The sequence below is a fragment of the Podarcis gaigeae genome, assembly GCF_964106915.1.
Source record: "Podarcis gaigeae genome assembly, chromosome: 6".
Classification (NCBI taxonomy): Eukaryota; Metazoa; Chordata; class Lepidosauria; order Squamata; family Lacertidae; genus Podarcis; species Podarcis gaigeae.
In genome coordinates this window covers 60,295,332-60,313,377 of record NC_139682.1, presented here as the reverse complement: position 1 = coordinate 60,313,377, position 18,046 = coordinate 60,295,332, and the positions used below count along the sequence as shown (strand labels likewise).

Sequence of the window (18,046 nt, the reverse complement as noted above, 5' to 3'; positions counted from 1 at the left end):
TATCATGGTAGAAGAGGAGGCAAGGACGCTGGCCTTCTGCCATCGTAAGTCCATCTGCCAAATATGTATATAGACCCATTATAGCTAGTAGGACTCAGCAGTTTCTTTTGCAGAAATGCTTCATTCTGGTTGCCCCCAAGGTGCAACTGAAATCTCTGGCTCAACTGAGCTAATCCCTCTTCCAGAGTGCAGAGATTTCCACATGCTAGAGGTGGAAGGTACAAATAGGCATATGAAGAACTGGACCATTAAGTCGGCAATGATAATCTTCAGTGATCCCACGATTTATTTATTTATTTATTGTAGCCAGCATATAAACTGGCAGCAATATTTCAAAACTAGGAATCCCAATTTTCATTCTTTGGAATATGTTTTTGAAAGAGCAGGCTTGTAGGCTTTGTAGTTTTAGGGACATATGAAAGAATGAAAGCAGTGTCCACAAAAGATTCTAGCAATGGCTGTATGTTCTGTGACATGCATTAGTATCTGTCTCAAAAGCTTGGGTCAAAAAAATCCTCTCCTTCGTTTTATGATGTGAACCCTGGAGAACCTGTTTTAATTATGCTCCTTTTACAAAGGAAGAATTCTGTTTTTAAAATCTAGTTTCTTTACTAAGTGGCATTTAGGGTAAGGAAGCTACACAGAAGATGTTATACCATGGGAACATACTAAAATTCCATGTGTTCTCCAGCACAAAGACTCCAGAAACAACCATTGTCAAGACTAAGAAAGGATTCTGAAATCTAGGGAGATATGTCTAACTTTTGCATCGATTCCAACCCAATGAATAGCTCACCTGTACAAAAATCCCATTTGAAATGGATATCTGAACACACAGTAAGGTAGCTTTACTGAAGACTTAGTCTCTCCTTCAAGCTCTCCTTTGATTGATGTGTGTAAAGTTTGTCTAACTGAACTAATGCTGCCTTGGGATCCAGTTTCAGCTGACTGGGTGGTCTGGTCACAAACCTTCCCCACACATGGGATACATTTCAATCACTGGGAGTGCCAGATGAATCTGCCTGAGTCACCCCAGTCCAAAGGTTCCAAAAATATGCTACTATCAGTACAATTAAATCTTTACCATTTTATTAATAAAAATCATTGATATATGCAAATAAAGAAATAGCAAAAAATAGTTTGAGTATTTGTCTTATATGATGCAATGATCAGAGGGAAGGACAAGACAAGCTCAAGTTCGAGTCCCCATTCAGCCAAGGAGCTGTCTGAATAAATGTTGGCCACTTGTCCTACCTCACAGGTTTGTTCTGAGGATCTGCATTTGAGTAGGAGACCCAAAGATTGTTACCTGGAGCCATTTCTTTTGGAGAATTTTTTTTTAACCCAACCAGTATTTATTAATGCTTTAAATTATGTTTCATGGGGAACCATGTAGCTTTTATTTTTATACACAGTATTCCACCTTGTTGTTTTTTTATAGAAGTGCGGCTGAAAATTTGTATACTAATTACAAAAATGTCACTAATTCTGACTATTCCTTCTCTGCTGCATCCTACTCAGCACCAACAGCTAGACCCCTATTTCCCTAGCCCTATTGGGATGGTGCTTCATTTTATTTTTTAACCAATTAGAATATTCATAAGCATTTCCATAACACTTCAGCACCTGAGACAATGGCATCGGAGGGCTAATTTAAATCAGATGAAGTCAGATCTCTTACAGTTAGCAGCTCAGGAGGTTTTAAAGTAAGGGGGCCGTGTTTATATCAGTTTTGCTGTTGTTGTATTTACCTGTTTCACTGTGGCAAGATGGCAAAAGCACCCTTTCCTGGAAATCGACATGATCTGTGCTCGACATGATTAGGCACTTACTTAATCTCTTGAAAACTGTGAAGATTATCCAAAGAAGGATTTGACTTCACAAATAGATATATAGATATTTTGATAACTACAGCAGCAAAGTGATGGTGTCTCTAGGGTTAAATGGAGGTAAACCTAAGGAACAAGTGTGCCTTTTAACCAGCTAGCCTTTTCATAAACTGATTAGTAAGCATGAAAGGAAGAAGATGTGGGAAATGTGGCTAAAATCTGTGGCTTGGCCTTTATCTGCTGTAGACTGTTATGTTAGCTTTTGTAACAAAGCCTTGTAGAATATCACAGATATTAAATGTGTGGTGCTCATTTTAACATTACTAGTGCAGTATGTTATTGACCAGCTAATTATGCTGAATTCCATTTATAAACATAGCTAACCACTAAGTTTATGGAGACTTTTTGTGCTGCTTTAATAGGATATTGATTGAGAGCAAGGTTTGAGTGGGCGGCCATTGAATTGTGTAATGGCATACAAAAGGCAAGGTCACTGCAACGGTTGATTCTAAGCCTGCCGTCTATTTTGTATTATAATTTTTCTTTTTTTGCGTCTGCCTTTTCATAGCCAAACTCGGGTTGCAGCCTGTGGGCAGTGGTGTTTTGCTATTGAATATGAACTTAGCTTCTTTAGCGTTTAGTTTCATGCTGCTGATTTTTAACTACTCCTCTTATAATATTGATTAGCACAGCGGAAAACTCAAAGGCTTGTGCAAGGAGAAACAGTGTAGCTATCTTGCAGCAGAATATAAGAGATACAACCCTTCAAAATATTGGCTGGTCAATCATCTTTCATTCAGCACTTCTCATACAAAATCAGCTCCTAGCTGAGACTGCGTTTGTATGAACAATCCTGAACACCGCTTAAATTGAAATGAAGTCAGTGACAGTTGAGAAGGTTGCATAATTTCCACCAAATATTCAATATAATACAACAAGTGAACCCTTTCCACTAGTGGTTAACTAGTTAAAGAGGGGGAATTGCATAACCACAGGCACTCTATCATGATTTTATTTATTTCAAGCACAGAAAGGCGTTCTGAGCCAAACCACAAAGGTCCCTGGCTAAGGTCATACCCTGTTTGCCATTTCTACCTAAAAGTGCTCTGGCACTCATATTTATTGACTAGTGACTAATTGCCGGTAGCCATTCTACATTTTCAGGCTTCAGCTATTGAGAAAACTGCTGCTGCTCTGGATCCAGGGATATGTTGCAACAGGCTGCATGATCCTAAGGTCTTCTTAAATCACTCTATACACACAGGTCTGGTTCACAGGACACAGTAACCCAACCTTACCATGTGGATGTTGCAGGTATCCAAAGGGGAACTCTTCACTCTGCTCCTCCCTAATCTTTGCATGCTGTACTGAGCTAATCCAAGATTTCACTTAGCATGTTGTCCAAACCCAGTCCCATGATTAAGCTCTCTCCTCGCTAACCATAAGCTGTAGTCAAAACCAAACCATGGTTAGAGATTGTGGTTAGTCTGGACAGAACTTAACCACAAGCCTGAGTGCCAACTTGCTCAGTGCAGCAAGCAAATAAAAAAGATCAGGGAAGAGCAAAGTGCTCCAAGTTCCTTTTTGCAAGCCCACATGTTTGTGTGGTCCTGGTAAACAAACAAACAAACAAACAAAAACTGTGCCTTTCCTGCCAGCTTTCAGCAGTGTGAATAATTCAGGGCATGATTCAGTTAATGAGTTCCGTCAATGGAAGCCTGAGCAATGACTTTCGCCTGTGCAATGGAGCTTTCCCATCTCTCCTTCCTCAGTATGCCCCACACCCCTGAAATTGGCTTGGGGGCGGTCAAGAAAACCCCCAGAACAGTGCATGAGTGGAGGAGAGGGGGAAATCATTCCATATGACAAGCTGAAATGCTTGCACTGGCAAAACAATCGACACAGTGTGATGTTGAATCCCTCTCATTGTTTCTTACTTCTACAGAAATGACCATGTTAAATCCCTGTGTATGTTAATTTCCCAACAACATTACATTCTAGTCAGCAGGCTTAGGTGCCTCAAACTAGATTTGTTGGGTTTTTTTGTAGAATCAAATATTTAAGCAGGACAAACTGTGTCAACTTCCATCCTGACCACTTTATAGCAGACTGGGATCAATGATGATGATGATAATGATGATGATACCACCCTATACCTGCTGGTCATAGGATGGTTTACAGGATAAAATCAGAATATAAAACTATATAATCAAAATAAAAACAACAACCCAATAACCTCCCCCCCCCCCCAAGGATCTACCAAGTTCAAAACTGCAATGGCAGTAGTCACAATGTACCACCCGTTCACCGGGACCTCTTTCTTGCAATACCCTTTGCTCCTTTCCATCCTGCACTTTCAGCCTCAGTGATACAGCCCAAAACCAGCAATCTGTCTGGCCTCACAAAATCTTCAGGTCAAAAGATGCTTTAAAAGAGGAGGATTGACCTCCCAAGGTGATTGTGGGGAGTCCTGCTGTACATGAGAGTTCACTGCTTTATTGCTTTTTAAGCAATAATGATTCATGCTGTACAGTAGTTGAATTATTGCAAGTTTCAAACACTAGGGTGCCACCTTATGCCAATCTAAAACATACATTTCATTTTAGTTTCCTACTGCCAGAGACGCTACATACAATTCACCTGTTTGTGTGACAGTGAAACAGATTGTTATCTGTTGCTTTAACCGAAGAGACTAACCAAAAGCTGCACACCTAGACAGTCTAATGCCAGGCAACAGTAGTAGTAATAATAATAATAATAATAACAACAACAATAATAATTTATTATTTATACCCCGCCCATCTGGCTGGGCCTCCCCAGCCACTCTGGGCGGCTTCCATAAAAACCAAAAATACAGTAAAATATCACACGTTAAAAACTTCCCTGAACAGGGCTGTCTTAAGATGTCTTCTGAATGTCAGGTAGTTGTTTATCGCTTTGACATCTGCTGGAAGGGTGTTCCACAGGGTGGGCGCCACTACCGAGAAGGCCCTCTGCCTGGTTCCCTGTAGCTTCACTTCTCGCAATGAGGGAACCACCAGAAGACCCTCGGCGCTGGACCTCAGCGTCCGGGCAGAATGATGGGGGTGGAGACAAGATTCACTTTTTCCTAGGTTTTCTAGTTGCAATAAATTATATCATCTTTGTCGTGTTTGGTTTACTGTTTGAATAGACTGATTTATAAAGTAAAATATTGACTAGAAGTTTAATAACTAGAGCAGGTGAAAAATAAGCTTATTAATTTGATGCGTGGATATGAGTGTGGATGTGTGTGTTTGAGTGGGGAGGATCCCTCTGTCAGTACTTTAAAATTATTGCATCAACACGAGGATCTAAGTGTGACCAGATGGGCATATAGATCTCTTATGTACACAGAGATCTCCATTTAGTTTAATGGGATAGTGATCCATATGTGTAATACACTATGCATATAGATTGGCACCTTCCACTGAAATGAATATGGACATTTCTCTGAATATGTGTTGGAGCAAATGAAAAATTAAGCGCCCCCCCCCACTTCCGCAGAATTTGAGGAAAGTCTGGCAAAAGCATTTCTAAAATGGCAGTAATAATTAACTGAGAGTTAGATTATGATTTAAATTTAGTTTTTCACTGGAGATGAAAATCGGCAAAGCACTAACTTCTTGAGCCCTGGGACAATGGAGACCATTTCTCCTTGGACTGTCTGGATTATGTCATAGTAAAATACAACCAAGGAACCTTTGATCAATTGAAGAGGGTGGTGACAGGTACTCCTAATTCACTGTTGTTAGTGAATATTGACAAACTGGTAATGATCATACTGCAGAATGTCATTCAGACCAAGAATATTAGCATTCTTTAAAGGTCAAAAGGAATAGCTTCATAGAGACAGAATTCCATACAGTTCCAGCATCAGATACTTCACATTCTACATAGAATGACCGTATATTTCAGCACAAGAACCATTATTTTCAAAAAGACTGGGCATGACCCCATATTTGTGCATGAATCTGTATTTAAGGGTTGCTAAACCACTGGTTGTATAAATCATCAGTGTTGCATCAAACAGATATTGCACATGCATGTACACAGGTGGTACAAATGCAAAGCCTATGCTATTGTGCATTAAAAGACTGACTGTTTAAAGTTTGGTTAAACATTAACGTTCTAATTTCAAAAATGTAGAAATGGGCTCTGAAAATATTTGCAATGTGTCGCAACTGTTCTCAAACTGTGGGTCCTGACACATCGGTGAGTTCCAACTTGTTCCTAGGTGTACTGAACAATCAGCATTTGTTTCCCCTCTATTCCGAAGGCAAATGGATAAGAGCCAGCCATTTATATCTTCTTCCACTAAGCCTGTCAATTCTCGAGCACATTCTACACAGAAACCTATATGCAAAGTTATGCCAACTTTCTAACCCTCAGGGTTCCTCGTAGTTGGTCACCCAGCTCCTCTCTGCTTCAAGTCACAGTGTAGAAGTTTGTGTGTGTGTGTGTGTGTGTGTGTGTGTGTGTGTGATAACACCTTTATTGTGCTTTATGTAAACGGCTTAGGCAGGCATGGCCAAACTTGGCCCTCCAGTTGTTTTGGGACTACAATTCCCATCATCCCTGACCACTGGTCCTGTTAGCTAGGGATGATGGGAGCTGTAGTCCAAAACAGCTGGAGGGCCAGGTTTGGCCATGCCTGAGCTTAGGGATCCTGCGTATTATTATTATTATTATTATTATTATTATTATTATTATTATTTTATAAATAAATAGCAAACAACAGTGGCACACAACAGCAATGCAGAAACACAACAGCAGCTCCCTCCCATCGATTGGGACTACCAGGACAGAGCAACCCAATCAGTTGCAGTTTCTTCTAGAGTGCCGTTCGGCGGCCATATATGTCCTTAATCAGTGTAACATGCTTTGCTTTTCTACTACAGCAATTTGTAGGACAGCAGGTTTCAGAATGAACAAGGTCCTTTTGTAAAATCAGGACTCTATTACTATAATATGATACATCCAACCTAATTAGAAATATAGCACGATTTACTTGATGTAAGGCATGGTGAACCAGAGAATGAATGATCAATTTCATAAAACGTTTTGCATAGTAATCATGAGGGATGGAGGAATCAAAGAAAGAAATATGTCAAAGTAAGATATTCTAATGTAACTACAAATTATACTTACTTTGTGAGACCCTTACTAGCTCAGTCACACTGAAAACGCCTGATGTGACAAAACTGTCTTGGAAGCCCAAATGTCCTACAAAACACAAGAAAATTATAGATGTGATTAATTTTAAGCACTTAATGACAGTATTCTTAAATACTTCACTATCTGTTTAATGTGAATGAAATTGAATATTTAATTTTCCACTTATCACTAATTGCTGTTTAGGTAGGCAGATATATGGTTAGAGTTTAGGAAAGTTAACATGACAGATTAACAGGGAGAATTGTATATATTAAAGCAATCACAGCTGGAAATCTGAAACAAAAGAAGCTCATTTTAATAAACAGTTACCTCAGATGACCCTAAAGACTTAACAATTGAAATTAAAATACTGTACCTAGGAATCAGATGGGACAGCTAAGTTCTTTAATCGTTTTAAACATTATTCTCTAAAGAAACATCTGATCAGGATTATCTACTCATTCATTCAAACAAAACAAGATTTAAAGATGTACTCTTCTTTTCTGAGGTTACATTAGGGAAATCTTAAAATAGCAGCTGTTAAAAAATCTTGAAAATGAATGCTTTTCACATAAAAAGAAAAAGAAACTCTTTAAAATGAGCTTTTCAAAACAGAAACCAAATCTTTGCATAAGAAAGCTTTAACTCTAATCCTCTGAATTTCTTTAATAGACAAGGCGTATGCTTGCTTGCCGTTTTCATTTGTGTAAGGGATATTTTATATCAAAATGTTATTACACTTCCCATAACAGTATTTCCCTTTTTCTATGAAAACATGTCTATCACCAAATGTTAATTTAATTTTCTGGGTATAATCAATTACAAAACAAGAAGCCTTCAAACTGCAAATCGGGTAACAAGGAATTCTGCTGAACCAGATACTATAGTTCATACAGTACATATCAGGACTTCAATTAGAGGTCTGTGGCTGATAGGGCAGCCTGACCTATTGCTTTTGAAATCAGGGTCAAAGAAATCTGAGGATAAAGGGATTATTAAAAGAACTGTAAAGTTGTTCTTGTCCATAGGATAAGTGGCATACATTTTAAGGTTGTTCTAATTAAGATTACCAAGTCTAACACACACACACACACACACACACACGTATATTATTTAATGTAATATAAAGCTTTGCTATGCCCAGACATACTAAATTCCTTCAGCTTCAGTTTCATTGATTTCATTTCCAAATTACCGAAAATACTTTTTATTTATTTAAGTTCTTGCATAATATAACTCCCCCCACAAAAAACCCATATGCACACAATTTTATATTTATTTTGCCTGCAAGGTTTAATTGAACTCAAATGATTTATTTTGATTTATCAAAAATTAAAATTGCAGGTCCATTACTGTTAAAGTGTTTCAGTATTGATATAGCATTATTAGAAGCAGCCTTTGTACATTCTCCATTCAAGCAACACATTCAAACCGATTTCCCAATAAATAATGTAGGGCTGGAAGCACATTTCTTCAGCCCACTGGCACCAGCAGAATCCTGAATCTGCCAGCATTATTTTCATTTCTATAACCCAGGTTTATAGTGTTTGAGCAAACAGTAAAAGCCAGGTGTTATTAGCTAACATTTCTCCTAGATAGGTACCCAGCTTACCTGAATGGCAGAGTATCAAGCTCAGAACACAAAATCAATGCAGGCTTTACAATTGTGAATCGCGTTCACAAATGCATAAATTACTTCCCAGTGTAAGCCATGTGCATGCTCACAAACTCATAGGAAATGTTTGCAGCCGCAAGCACTACTGAATGTAAGCCTTGTGTATATTCTCATCAATAAGGATTATAGGAAATTGTATAGAATAGCCATGGAAAGATGTGCATAATAACCAGCAATTATGCACATTCACCATGGTCATTCTGCACATTCTCTACGGCAAGGGTAGGCAACCTAAGGCCCATGGGCCGGATGCGGTCCAATTGCCTTCTAAATCCGGCCCATGGAATCAGCGTGTTTTTACATGAGTAGAATGTGTCCTTTTATTTAAAATGCATCTCTGGGTTATTTGTGGGGCCTGCCTGGTGTTTTTACATGAGTAGAATGTGTGCTTTTACTTTAAATGCATCTCTGGGTTATTTGTGGGGCATAGGAATTCATTCATTCTTTTTTCTCTCTCCAAAATGTAGCCCAGCCCACCACATAGTCTGAGGGATGGTGGACCGGCCCACAGCTGAAAAAGGTTGCTGACCCCTGCTCTACGGTTTAGCTATTTAGAGTAAAAGGCATAGTGTGCTGTCTTTTTAATGAAGACGCTCAAAGCTGCTAACAAAACAAGATATGAAGAAGCCAATCATTAAAAACAGGTTCATACATAAAAACCACAGCGGCTGAAAGCAGCATTAAAATGCAAGCACACACACACACACACACACACACACACAGAGAGAGAGAGAGAGAGAGAGAGAGAGAGAGAAACTGACTTGATGAATAAACTCTTACAAAGTGAGACTTTTATATTTGTTGCACAAGTTGTAAATACTGCTTTTCTGTACGGCAAAGTAATGCCAGCATTGAAAATCCTTGCTATGTAGAGTATCTTACTATACAGAGACATCTTAAAATCTTAAAATAGTAGTGATCAGTTAGAACTTCAAGCCTATTATCTTAACCAAATGCCTGATTAGAAAGAAAAGCCTTCCCTACGCTAACTGCAACTTGATTCCTCTTGGTTTTATCCCCTACCTAGATAATCCTCTGTTTCACAAACAATGTCAAGCAAGTAACTTCTAATAATACTTACAAAATAGGTGTCTATGATACTTGTTACAGGGGCACCTGAAAAAGTTGCTGAAAGGATTTCTGATCTATCAAGCAGTACACCTACTAACTTAAGTATTAGCCATATGTTTTGATGTGACAGTGAAGCTGGAAAAGATTTGAAATGCAATGAAATGATTAAATTTGGATAATGATGTATGAAGTACATGTCTGGTGTCTTTCAGATTATACATTGTAAACTATCAATGGAAGGGGATACATTCTGGGACTTTATGCTGATGATGTTGCTTTATGTACACAGTCCCAGTTGATGCTGGAAGGTTACAGAGTATAGAATCCGAGACCTTTTTCAATGTCTCTGGGACAAAAATGAGAAGTCTTGTTATTTCATACTTCCCCACAATTTTCCAAAATATTACAAATCCCAATAACTAGAAAAAGCTCCAGATACTGCAACTAAACTAATGCTTGTTTCAAAATTATTATTTTTATTTCAGATGTTACCAGTTTGGATCTCACCTGCCCATATGTTCCAGTGGGGAAGAAAACTTAACAAACTCATATTTCAGACAGACAGACAGACAGACAGACAGACAGACAGACCATGCATTTAAAAATATTTGCTGTACCTTCACCCAACTGTTGGAGGAGGGGAACTCCAAAATCTAAATAGCTATTACAATGCATGTCAACTCAGCAACATGACAGACCTAATGTCTGGCAACAAAGAAACTCAATGGAACATTTGAAAACTTAGAAATAGATGGTGTTCCTCTAAAAGTAATACCTTTAAAAAAAATAAATTCCTCTCTTTGCACTGGCTTACAAATCTGTTCACACTTACAACTTGGAAAATTTGGACAAAATAGGCAAAGGTTCTGGTTTCAGGCCTCTCACCTATTATTTAATTACAATTCCACTCTGTTTTCAAAAATAAATATAGTGTCTATACTACAGATATGTGGAAATAAAAATAATGTTTTTATTGGAATTTATTTTTACAAAGATGAATGACTGCTTACGTTTAATAAGATGCAATTTAAACTGGAAAATATTGAAATATCATGGTTATTAGGCTACCAATTAAGGTCATTTTTCACATATTCCCAGATTAAAAATGAAGCCACAAGACAATTAATAACATATGAAGAAATAATAGTCAAAAAATATATAATAGCAAATATATTACCATCATCTTTGTTTAAATATATTACAGAGATTGAGTTTTGTCCTCCGCAAAATTTGAGAAGGTTGTAATAACTGAATTAAGATTTAGAAGTTGAAATAGAGGCATGGAACAGAAAGTGGAAAAAAGCGCCATACAAATCCATTTTGGCAACAATGAAAGAAAGAGCCCTTAACCACAGAAAGAGCCCTAGACGCCTAGCATATATAAAACTGGACAGTTCTCCTATGTGTTGTAGAGGATCTCCCACTATAAGGACAAATCAGCATATGTGGTGGTAGTGTCCAAAAACAGAAAAGTTCTGGAAAAACGTATTTACAGAAATATATTTGATTATAAGGCAGGCAGTCCTCATGACCCCAGGAATGGCTATACTTAACTCGCATGTTGCAAATTAGAAACAAAGAACTTATAACATAGCTATTAACTGCCGCAAGAACTATTATTAACTATGGACCAATGGGTATAACGCAATTTGCCAAACAACATTATTGGAAAAACTGACACAAAAATTAAAAGTAGCAAGAGGTTAAAAGAAACATGACAATTTTCATGCAATCTGGTGTGACTTTATTGACTACACACTTAATGAGGCATATGGTAGAACAGTACCCCTAGTTTACACTTCTGGTGTAGGTACAAAGAAGTTCTAGGCAGTCTCCAATGCAGGCATCGAACAGATCCCAACATATTTAAGTTTCCTCAAAGGTGAAATGAAATAAGTCACTATCTGCACTAGAAACAGAACTGTCAGATGTTCCTGAAGTCACTAGAATTGTAATTCACTGTATTTAAATTGAATTTGCGGCAGGCTAGAAAAGATTTCAACTGTCTTTACGCTTAATAAAAGGTGAAAGCTGTGAAAGCGACGTATCCCTCTGTGGAATTCCGACTATTCACTCACATGCTCCTATGTGATGGTGACAATCAGCATGCTGTGAATTATATTCTTCCCATGCCAGTCTATTTAAAAGTTTCACAGTTTGATCAATGCATATTTGCAGTGTGTGCTTGTGTGTGTTTAATAAAGACATTTAAGTATGGACTTATTATCCAAATATCTCAGCGTTAAAATAAAGTTAGATGAAATGAAGGCTTTAAAAATAACGGGCCAATTGCTATTCCTAAGAAATCACTTTAGCAATGTACTGCATGGGTTTCCCCTCTATTGCTCTTGCTACCATCATTTCCTGACAGTTGCTTTTCATATCAGTTCAGCATCACACAAATAACTAACTAACGGCCACTTCGTTAGCCATTCAAATGAAGCATTTCCTTCCAAATAACCACTAAGCCACTGGGTTCACATGCCCATATTATCCGAAGCTTGCTTGCACATATGGCTTTAGAAAAGTTTTTAAGAACCACCAGCACATTCTTTGAGGCATACAGCAGGAAAAAAATTAGACTATCTGGGATAAATCATGTTAGCACAATGGATGGACACCTTAAAGACTTTAAAGTCATGTAATACAATCCTAGGCTGGATCTTTCTTGTTGAAAAAGGCAGAATACAAGTGGCCAGGAGAAAAAAAGAGCCAATATTTGACAACACAAATCAGCATAACCTTTTAACTGCAGCAGTCATGGATGACTGCCCTTTGACCTGGAGAGATTATGTGGGATTTCAATGACAACAGCTGGAAGTGAGCATGTGTGAATAGAGAACAGAAGATCTTAGGCCCAACACAAAAGCCTGTCCAGATCAGAGCATTGATTAGAAATTGTTTCCTGGTCCCAGTTTAATAGAGTGTAATAATGAAAGTTTTGTTAACTCTTCATAGCATGCACAAAATTAGTTGGAACTTGTTCTTTGTAGTCTTCTCATAAATTTCACAGATTCATCTCGTAAGAGAGATCATTTCAGAATAATTGCAAATGGGGATAAATGTCTAAGAATTCTTTGGACTGCACATTGAAATAAGAGCAACATCATGTAAAAGATAATAATCTTGGCTTCAAAGGACAATGTCAGATTCTACACCTGGAATAAATATAAATAAAGCTAAAATGAAATACTCTCATTTATCCCTGTTTTGTCTCTTACAATGCATGATAACATGGAATAATAGAAAATTATCACTGAACCAAAACTTTCTATCTAGGGTACTAAACCGATTTCGCAACATTTAAATGAGAGATTCTTAAGTGGGTCATGTGGAACTTGTTAACATGAGTAGTCATAATATTTACAATAATTATTGGAACAATATGACGCATAATCCTAAGAAGAAGAAGGATTGCAGCAGAGCGACATCAGGCTAGTTCTCAAAGGGGAAGAAACCTGTGGTGAGCTGTACTTCTTGATACTGCACGTGAAAGCTCAGATGTATATATAAAACTAGATGTCAAAAAAATAGATTTCTAATGTAGCCTTCTCCCAAACAGCTAGTTTTCCATGTGCAGGAATTCTATTTTGTATCGAGAAGAACTCCACCATATAAATCCTCACCTGCTGTCGCAAGTGGCATAGCCCAATTGGTTTGCCATCTCACTGAGTTGGCCGCTACAGATGTGAGAGAGAAAGGGCAAGGAGGAGTCCAATATGGCAGACAATAGGAAAGCTGGCTTATAGTGAGTTAGACCAGTGGTAGGTACATCTAGTACTCTCCAACATTTCAGGCAAAGGTCTCTACTAGGTGCTACCTGACATACCTTAATTGAAGATACTAGAGATACCTGAAGGAGCGTCTCCATACCCATTGTTCAGCCCAGAAACTGAGGTCCAGTGCCAAGGGCCTTCTGGCAGTTACCTCACTGTGAGAAATGAGGTTACAGGGAACCAGGCAGAGGGCCTTCTCGGTAGTGGGGCCCGCCCTGTGAAATGCCCTCCCATCAGATGTCAAGAAAATAAACAGCTATCTGACTTTTAGAAGACGCCTGAAGGCAGCCCTGTTACAGATTTTTTTTTAAATGTTTGATGCTTTATTGTGTTTTCAATATTCTGTTGTAAGCGGCCCAGAGTGGTTGGGGCAACCCAGTCAGATGGGTGGCATACAAATAGAAGAAGGAGGAGGAGGAGGAGGAGGAGGAGGAGGAGGAGGAGGAGGAGGGGAGGAGGAGAGGAGATCTTAACACAGAGACACAGTCTACTACTGAGCTCTGGTCTCCCACAAGAGGGTCGGGATTTGCTACATTCTGAGTTGTGAGCAATACTTCTGACAGCCTTGGATCATTGCTGGTGGCCTGACGCACCCAAGGGTGATCCCAACATGGCTGAAACCTGGACCTCCCATTTGGTTTGGCCTTTGGCTGAATCTGACACACAGCACTAGTCAATGCACATGCCCAAACTATAAGTCAGGGTTTTCCCCCCTGTTCAATCTATCTAATATCAAAAGGTATATGATTAAAGCTGGAGATTTAAAATGTTAAAATAATGACACGAAAGTTAAGTAAGCTAATGCTATGTTAAAAGTCAACCAATATTTTTGTGAAATAAAAATTAATAACCTTTTCGTTAGAAAAATCAACAGCATAGATATTGTTTGGACAACCACATCTCTGAAAACAACAGATGTCTTCGCATTTTTTATAGCTTTTTCATATTTCCAATGCAAAAAGGAAATGTTAAAAGGGGAAACATAATTATAAATAGACATATTCATTTTGTAGATTAGTTTACCACACATTCCTCAAAACCCTTTCAAAGCAAACGAGATGGAATCTATAGAAAGTTAATCATTTTGGAATATGTATGGCCTCTGAAAAGACTGTAATAAAAAGAAAAGCCACCTTTAGAAAATAATAAAAAGGAGTTGATTTTTGTGTACAGGCATGGTCCTCACAATAAACGGATTTGTTGTTGTTGTTGTAAAAAGGAGTTGTTTATCTTCTTTTTCCTATCACTACTGCCATAATTTCTTTTACTGATCGCAACAAACAACATAACTGTAATCTCAGGAATTGCTGTAGTGACTTAAAATTCAGGTTTAGAGCTCAGTGATCAAGTCAATAAATAAATGAACAGCAAGTTAACATTAGGAGTAAGGACAATAATGACTGCTCAGTAATGGAACTGATTCCACAGGATGCTGGATATAGGCTTAGGGCCTTTCCACACTTTGGTCTCATTTGGATACAAAGCTGAACTACTGTTATGTGAATGAGCATGTACCAGCCGAGGAGTCATGTGCTGCTCCACGCCTCTCTTCTTCTTCAGAATGTTCATTTCCATTTTTAACTAATCACAATTTAGTGTTATATCTGAAGCTGAATAAACTGTGATGATTCTTAATTACAGTTTACCTTGGCTTACGAAAGTTGCTTGTTTCAATAAACCATAGTTAAGCTTAACCACAGTGTAGGGTTTGGTCATACACCAAAATTTCAATACTAAACTCTGGTTAATTGAAAATGGAAGTAAAAGTTTCTGATTTCCCCTAGCGACATCTCAACTTAAAGCTTTCTCAGGCTTGTTTTTGAAACACTAAACTAGACCAGTATGTCCTAGTTCTCTCAAGGGTTTATCTGTATGATATACCTGTTTTCAAATACATGTTGTCTCCTTCGCACATTATGTTTCTCATATATATATATATATATATATATATATATATATATATATATATAGTTTAAAAACAACCAAAGCAAACTGGACCTGCAAATACGTTTCAATGGCTTAATAAGCGTGCTCATGTTTTTAACTTGGCTAGATATTGCAAACATTAATCTGCTTCAATGTTCCCTGTTTATAATAGTTCATTCTGATTTTGACAAATGTGAATTTTTGGACTGATCTTAATCAGCAGCAATGTTATATCCAGAAAGTTCCCAATTGCAAAGCTCTGTGTGTGCGTGTTGGATAGATAATGTAACTAGAACAACTCTCATTAAGCTAAATCTTGTTAGCTTACTCAGTATGTGTAACTGTTACTTCTAAGGCATATAAAACCACAAGAAGGAATGGGTGGCTCGCTCATTCCTTATTTTGCTCAAAGAAACATAAATTTAAAGTCATTTTAATTTTTTGCACTATTTACATATTCAAACCAATCAAGAGCTGAAATAATCACATTTGTTTCAGCGCCTTGTTTATTGCTGCCCAGCCCCTCCCTCCTTTAAATCTTTCCCTTAGCCAGAATGATGTTTATTGAATACCTGTCATTTCTGCAGCGGTTTGTGCCAAGAGCAGCTTACCAATGCCAGTCTTCCTGAAACCCCTTCTGTTTCATATTCTCTAAGGGGCTTCCTTAGATCAGCTGCTCCCCATACCCAATACACAGAGACCTATAAATTTGCAAGCGCTGCAGTCAACGTCCTTAACAGCAAGTGGCACCCATTTTGCCCAGTGTGGCAGACTCTTGAAGGGACAGAAGAGATACCACATGGTGAGCAGCATTCCTCACCATGTGTAAACTGTCAATTTGATTTGAAATTAAAATTTTTGATTAACACGAGCGTTTCTGAGCCTCCCACTGGCAGCAGCCTAGTTACTGAAAAGTGACATGATTTGTGACATGCATGCTGTACAGAAAGCCCCATGCCACGAACTGAAAGACCAGTTTTCATTTTGTTTAAATATTGACACTAGGGTGGTGTGGTTTTTTTAAGGGGGTGGGATAGAAATGAACTTTTGTATTTTGGACAACACCAAACAGGATGTCGATAGTGAGTGGTATCCTGTTGTTTTTAGAAAGTGCCCCATGAGTATTAAAAGATGATAACTCAGTGCGTTGTTGTATTTGTGAGGTCTACACTTTAAAATGTCATGTCTTCTCAGCATCAGAGCCTCTTCCACTGGGTGAAGGAAAATAAGGTATTAAAAACATGTTAGCTTGATAAATATTTCACACATGACAAGAGATGCTAGGCAACCCAGCCCCAGGGGCTGTGATGAGCTACACAGGTACCCTTTTAATCTAATCTGTTCATGAACACCTACCGGCAACTTGTAGGAAGCCAATGAGATGCAGCCTCCAAATGATCTATTTCAGACAAATCCTTATGTGAATTAAATTAAAAGAATTACAGAAGAATTAAGAAAGTCAGTGTGCTATAGTGATTCAGAGTGTCAAACTAGGAGAGGAGAGGCATGGGCTCAAATCCCGACTCATCCATTAAGATTACTGGACCAGTCAGTTTCACCTACTTCATAGGGTTGTTCTGAGGATTAAAATGGGTGGACATGCTGCTTTAAGCTCCTTGGAAGACAGATGTGGTATAAATGCAACAATCAAGTACTCAATCAAATATTCCAAAGCACCTACTTTGTCCCAATACAGTGGTACCTCTGGTTATGTACTTAATTCGTTCCGGAGGTCCGTTCTTAACTTGAAACTGTTCTTAACCTGAAGCACCATTTTAGCTAATGGGGCCTCCCGTTGCTGCCGCCGCGCGATTTCTGTTCTCATTCTGAAGCAAAGTTCTTAACCCGAGGTACTATTTCTGGGTTAACAGAGTCTGTAACCTGAAGCGTATGTAACCCGAGCTACCACTATATCTTGTGCTGAAAATTGGGCACCTAATTACAGCCCTATTTGACATCTATCAGCAAGCTATATTGTATCATTTCCTAGGGCTTAGCTGTTCCAAAATGCTAGTCTTTCTGGCAGGAATACTTCATTAAGGAAGATGGTTCTCTGATTCAATCTGTCATAGTTTATAGAAAGTGAAAAGAACATTTCACTTGGGCCCAATTCAGGGGTGGCTAGCCTACGGTCCTCTAGATATGTTTAAAAAACTACAATTCCCATCCTCTCTGGCTGGGGCTGATGGGAGTTGAAGTCCAACAATGTTTGCAGGGGCACAGGTTGCCCCATCCCTGACAGAGCTCACAAGTTCAGATAATAATACAACTAGTTCAAGCATTTTGGAATAATGGAATCACAGCAAGGTACCCACAGAGCCAGGAAAATACATTTAAAGAAGCCTTAATTTGTTTTTTAAACAAATTTTTAAACATTAAAGACCCAGGAGAGCTTCAAAAATCTCTTGGGGCAGCTGTAACCCAGAGGCTGCAGGTTAGCCACCCTGTTTATACGCACTTCTGGAAATATCTACACATGGACTGGCATGGGAGAGAAAGGAATGACTGCTCTCTCTAAATGGCACCCCATGTTTAGCCCAAAGGCAGTGTTTAAAGGAGGGAGGTCTTAAAAAGCCAGTGTTGGTGTTTATTAT

The 18,046-nt window shown here is 38.4% G+C and overlaps 1 protein-coding gene across 18 annotated transcripts in view; it reads right to left on the bottom strand.

The window, feature by feature from the left end:
- NFIA (nuclear factor I A) overlaps positions 1-18,046 on the bottom strand; it is a 412,993-nt gene that overhangs the window by 95,760 nt on the left and 299,187 nt on the right. For all 18 annotated transcript variants that reach the window (XM_083742770.1, XM_083742775.1, XM_083742766.1 and 15 more), the window contains exon 4: positions 6,999-7,073. In XM_083742770.1, coding sequence (XP_083598896.1) covers positions 6,999-7,073 — 75 coding nt within the window. The remainder of the gene's footprint in view (positions 1-6,998; positions 7,074-18,046) is intronic.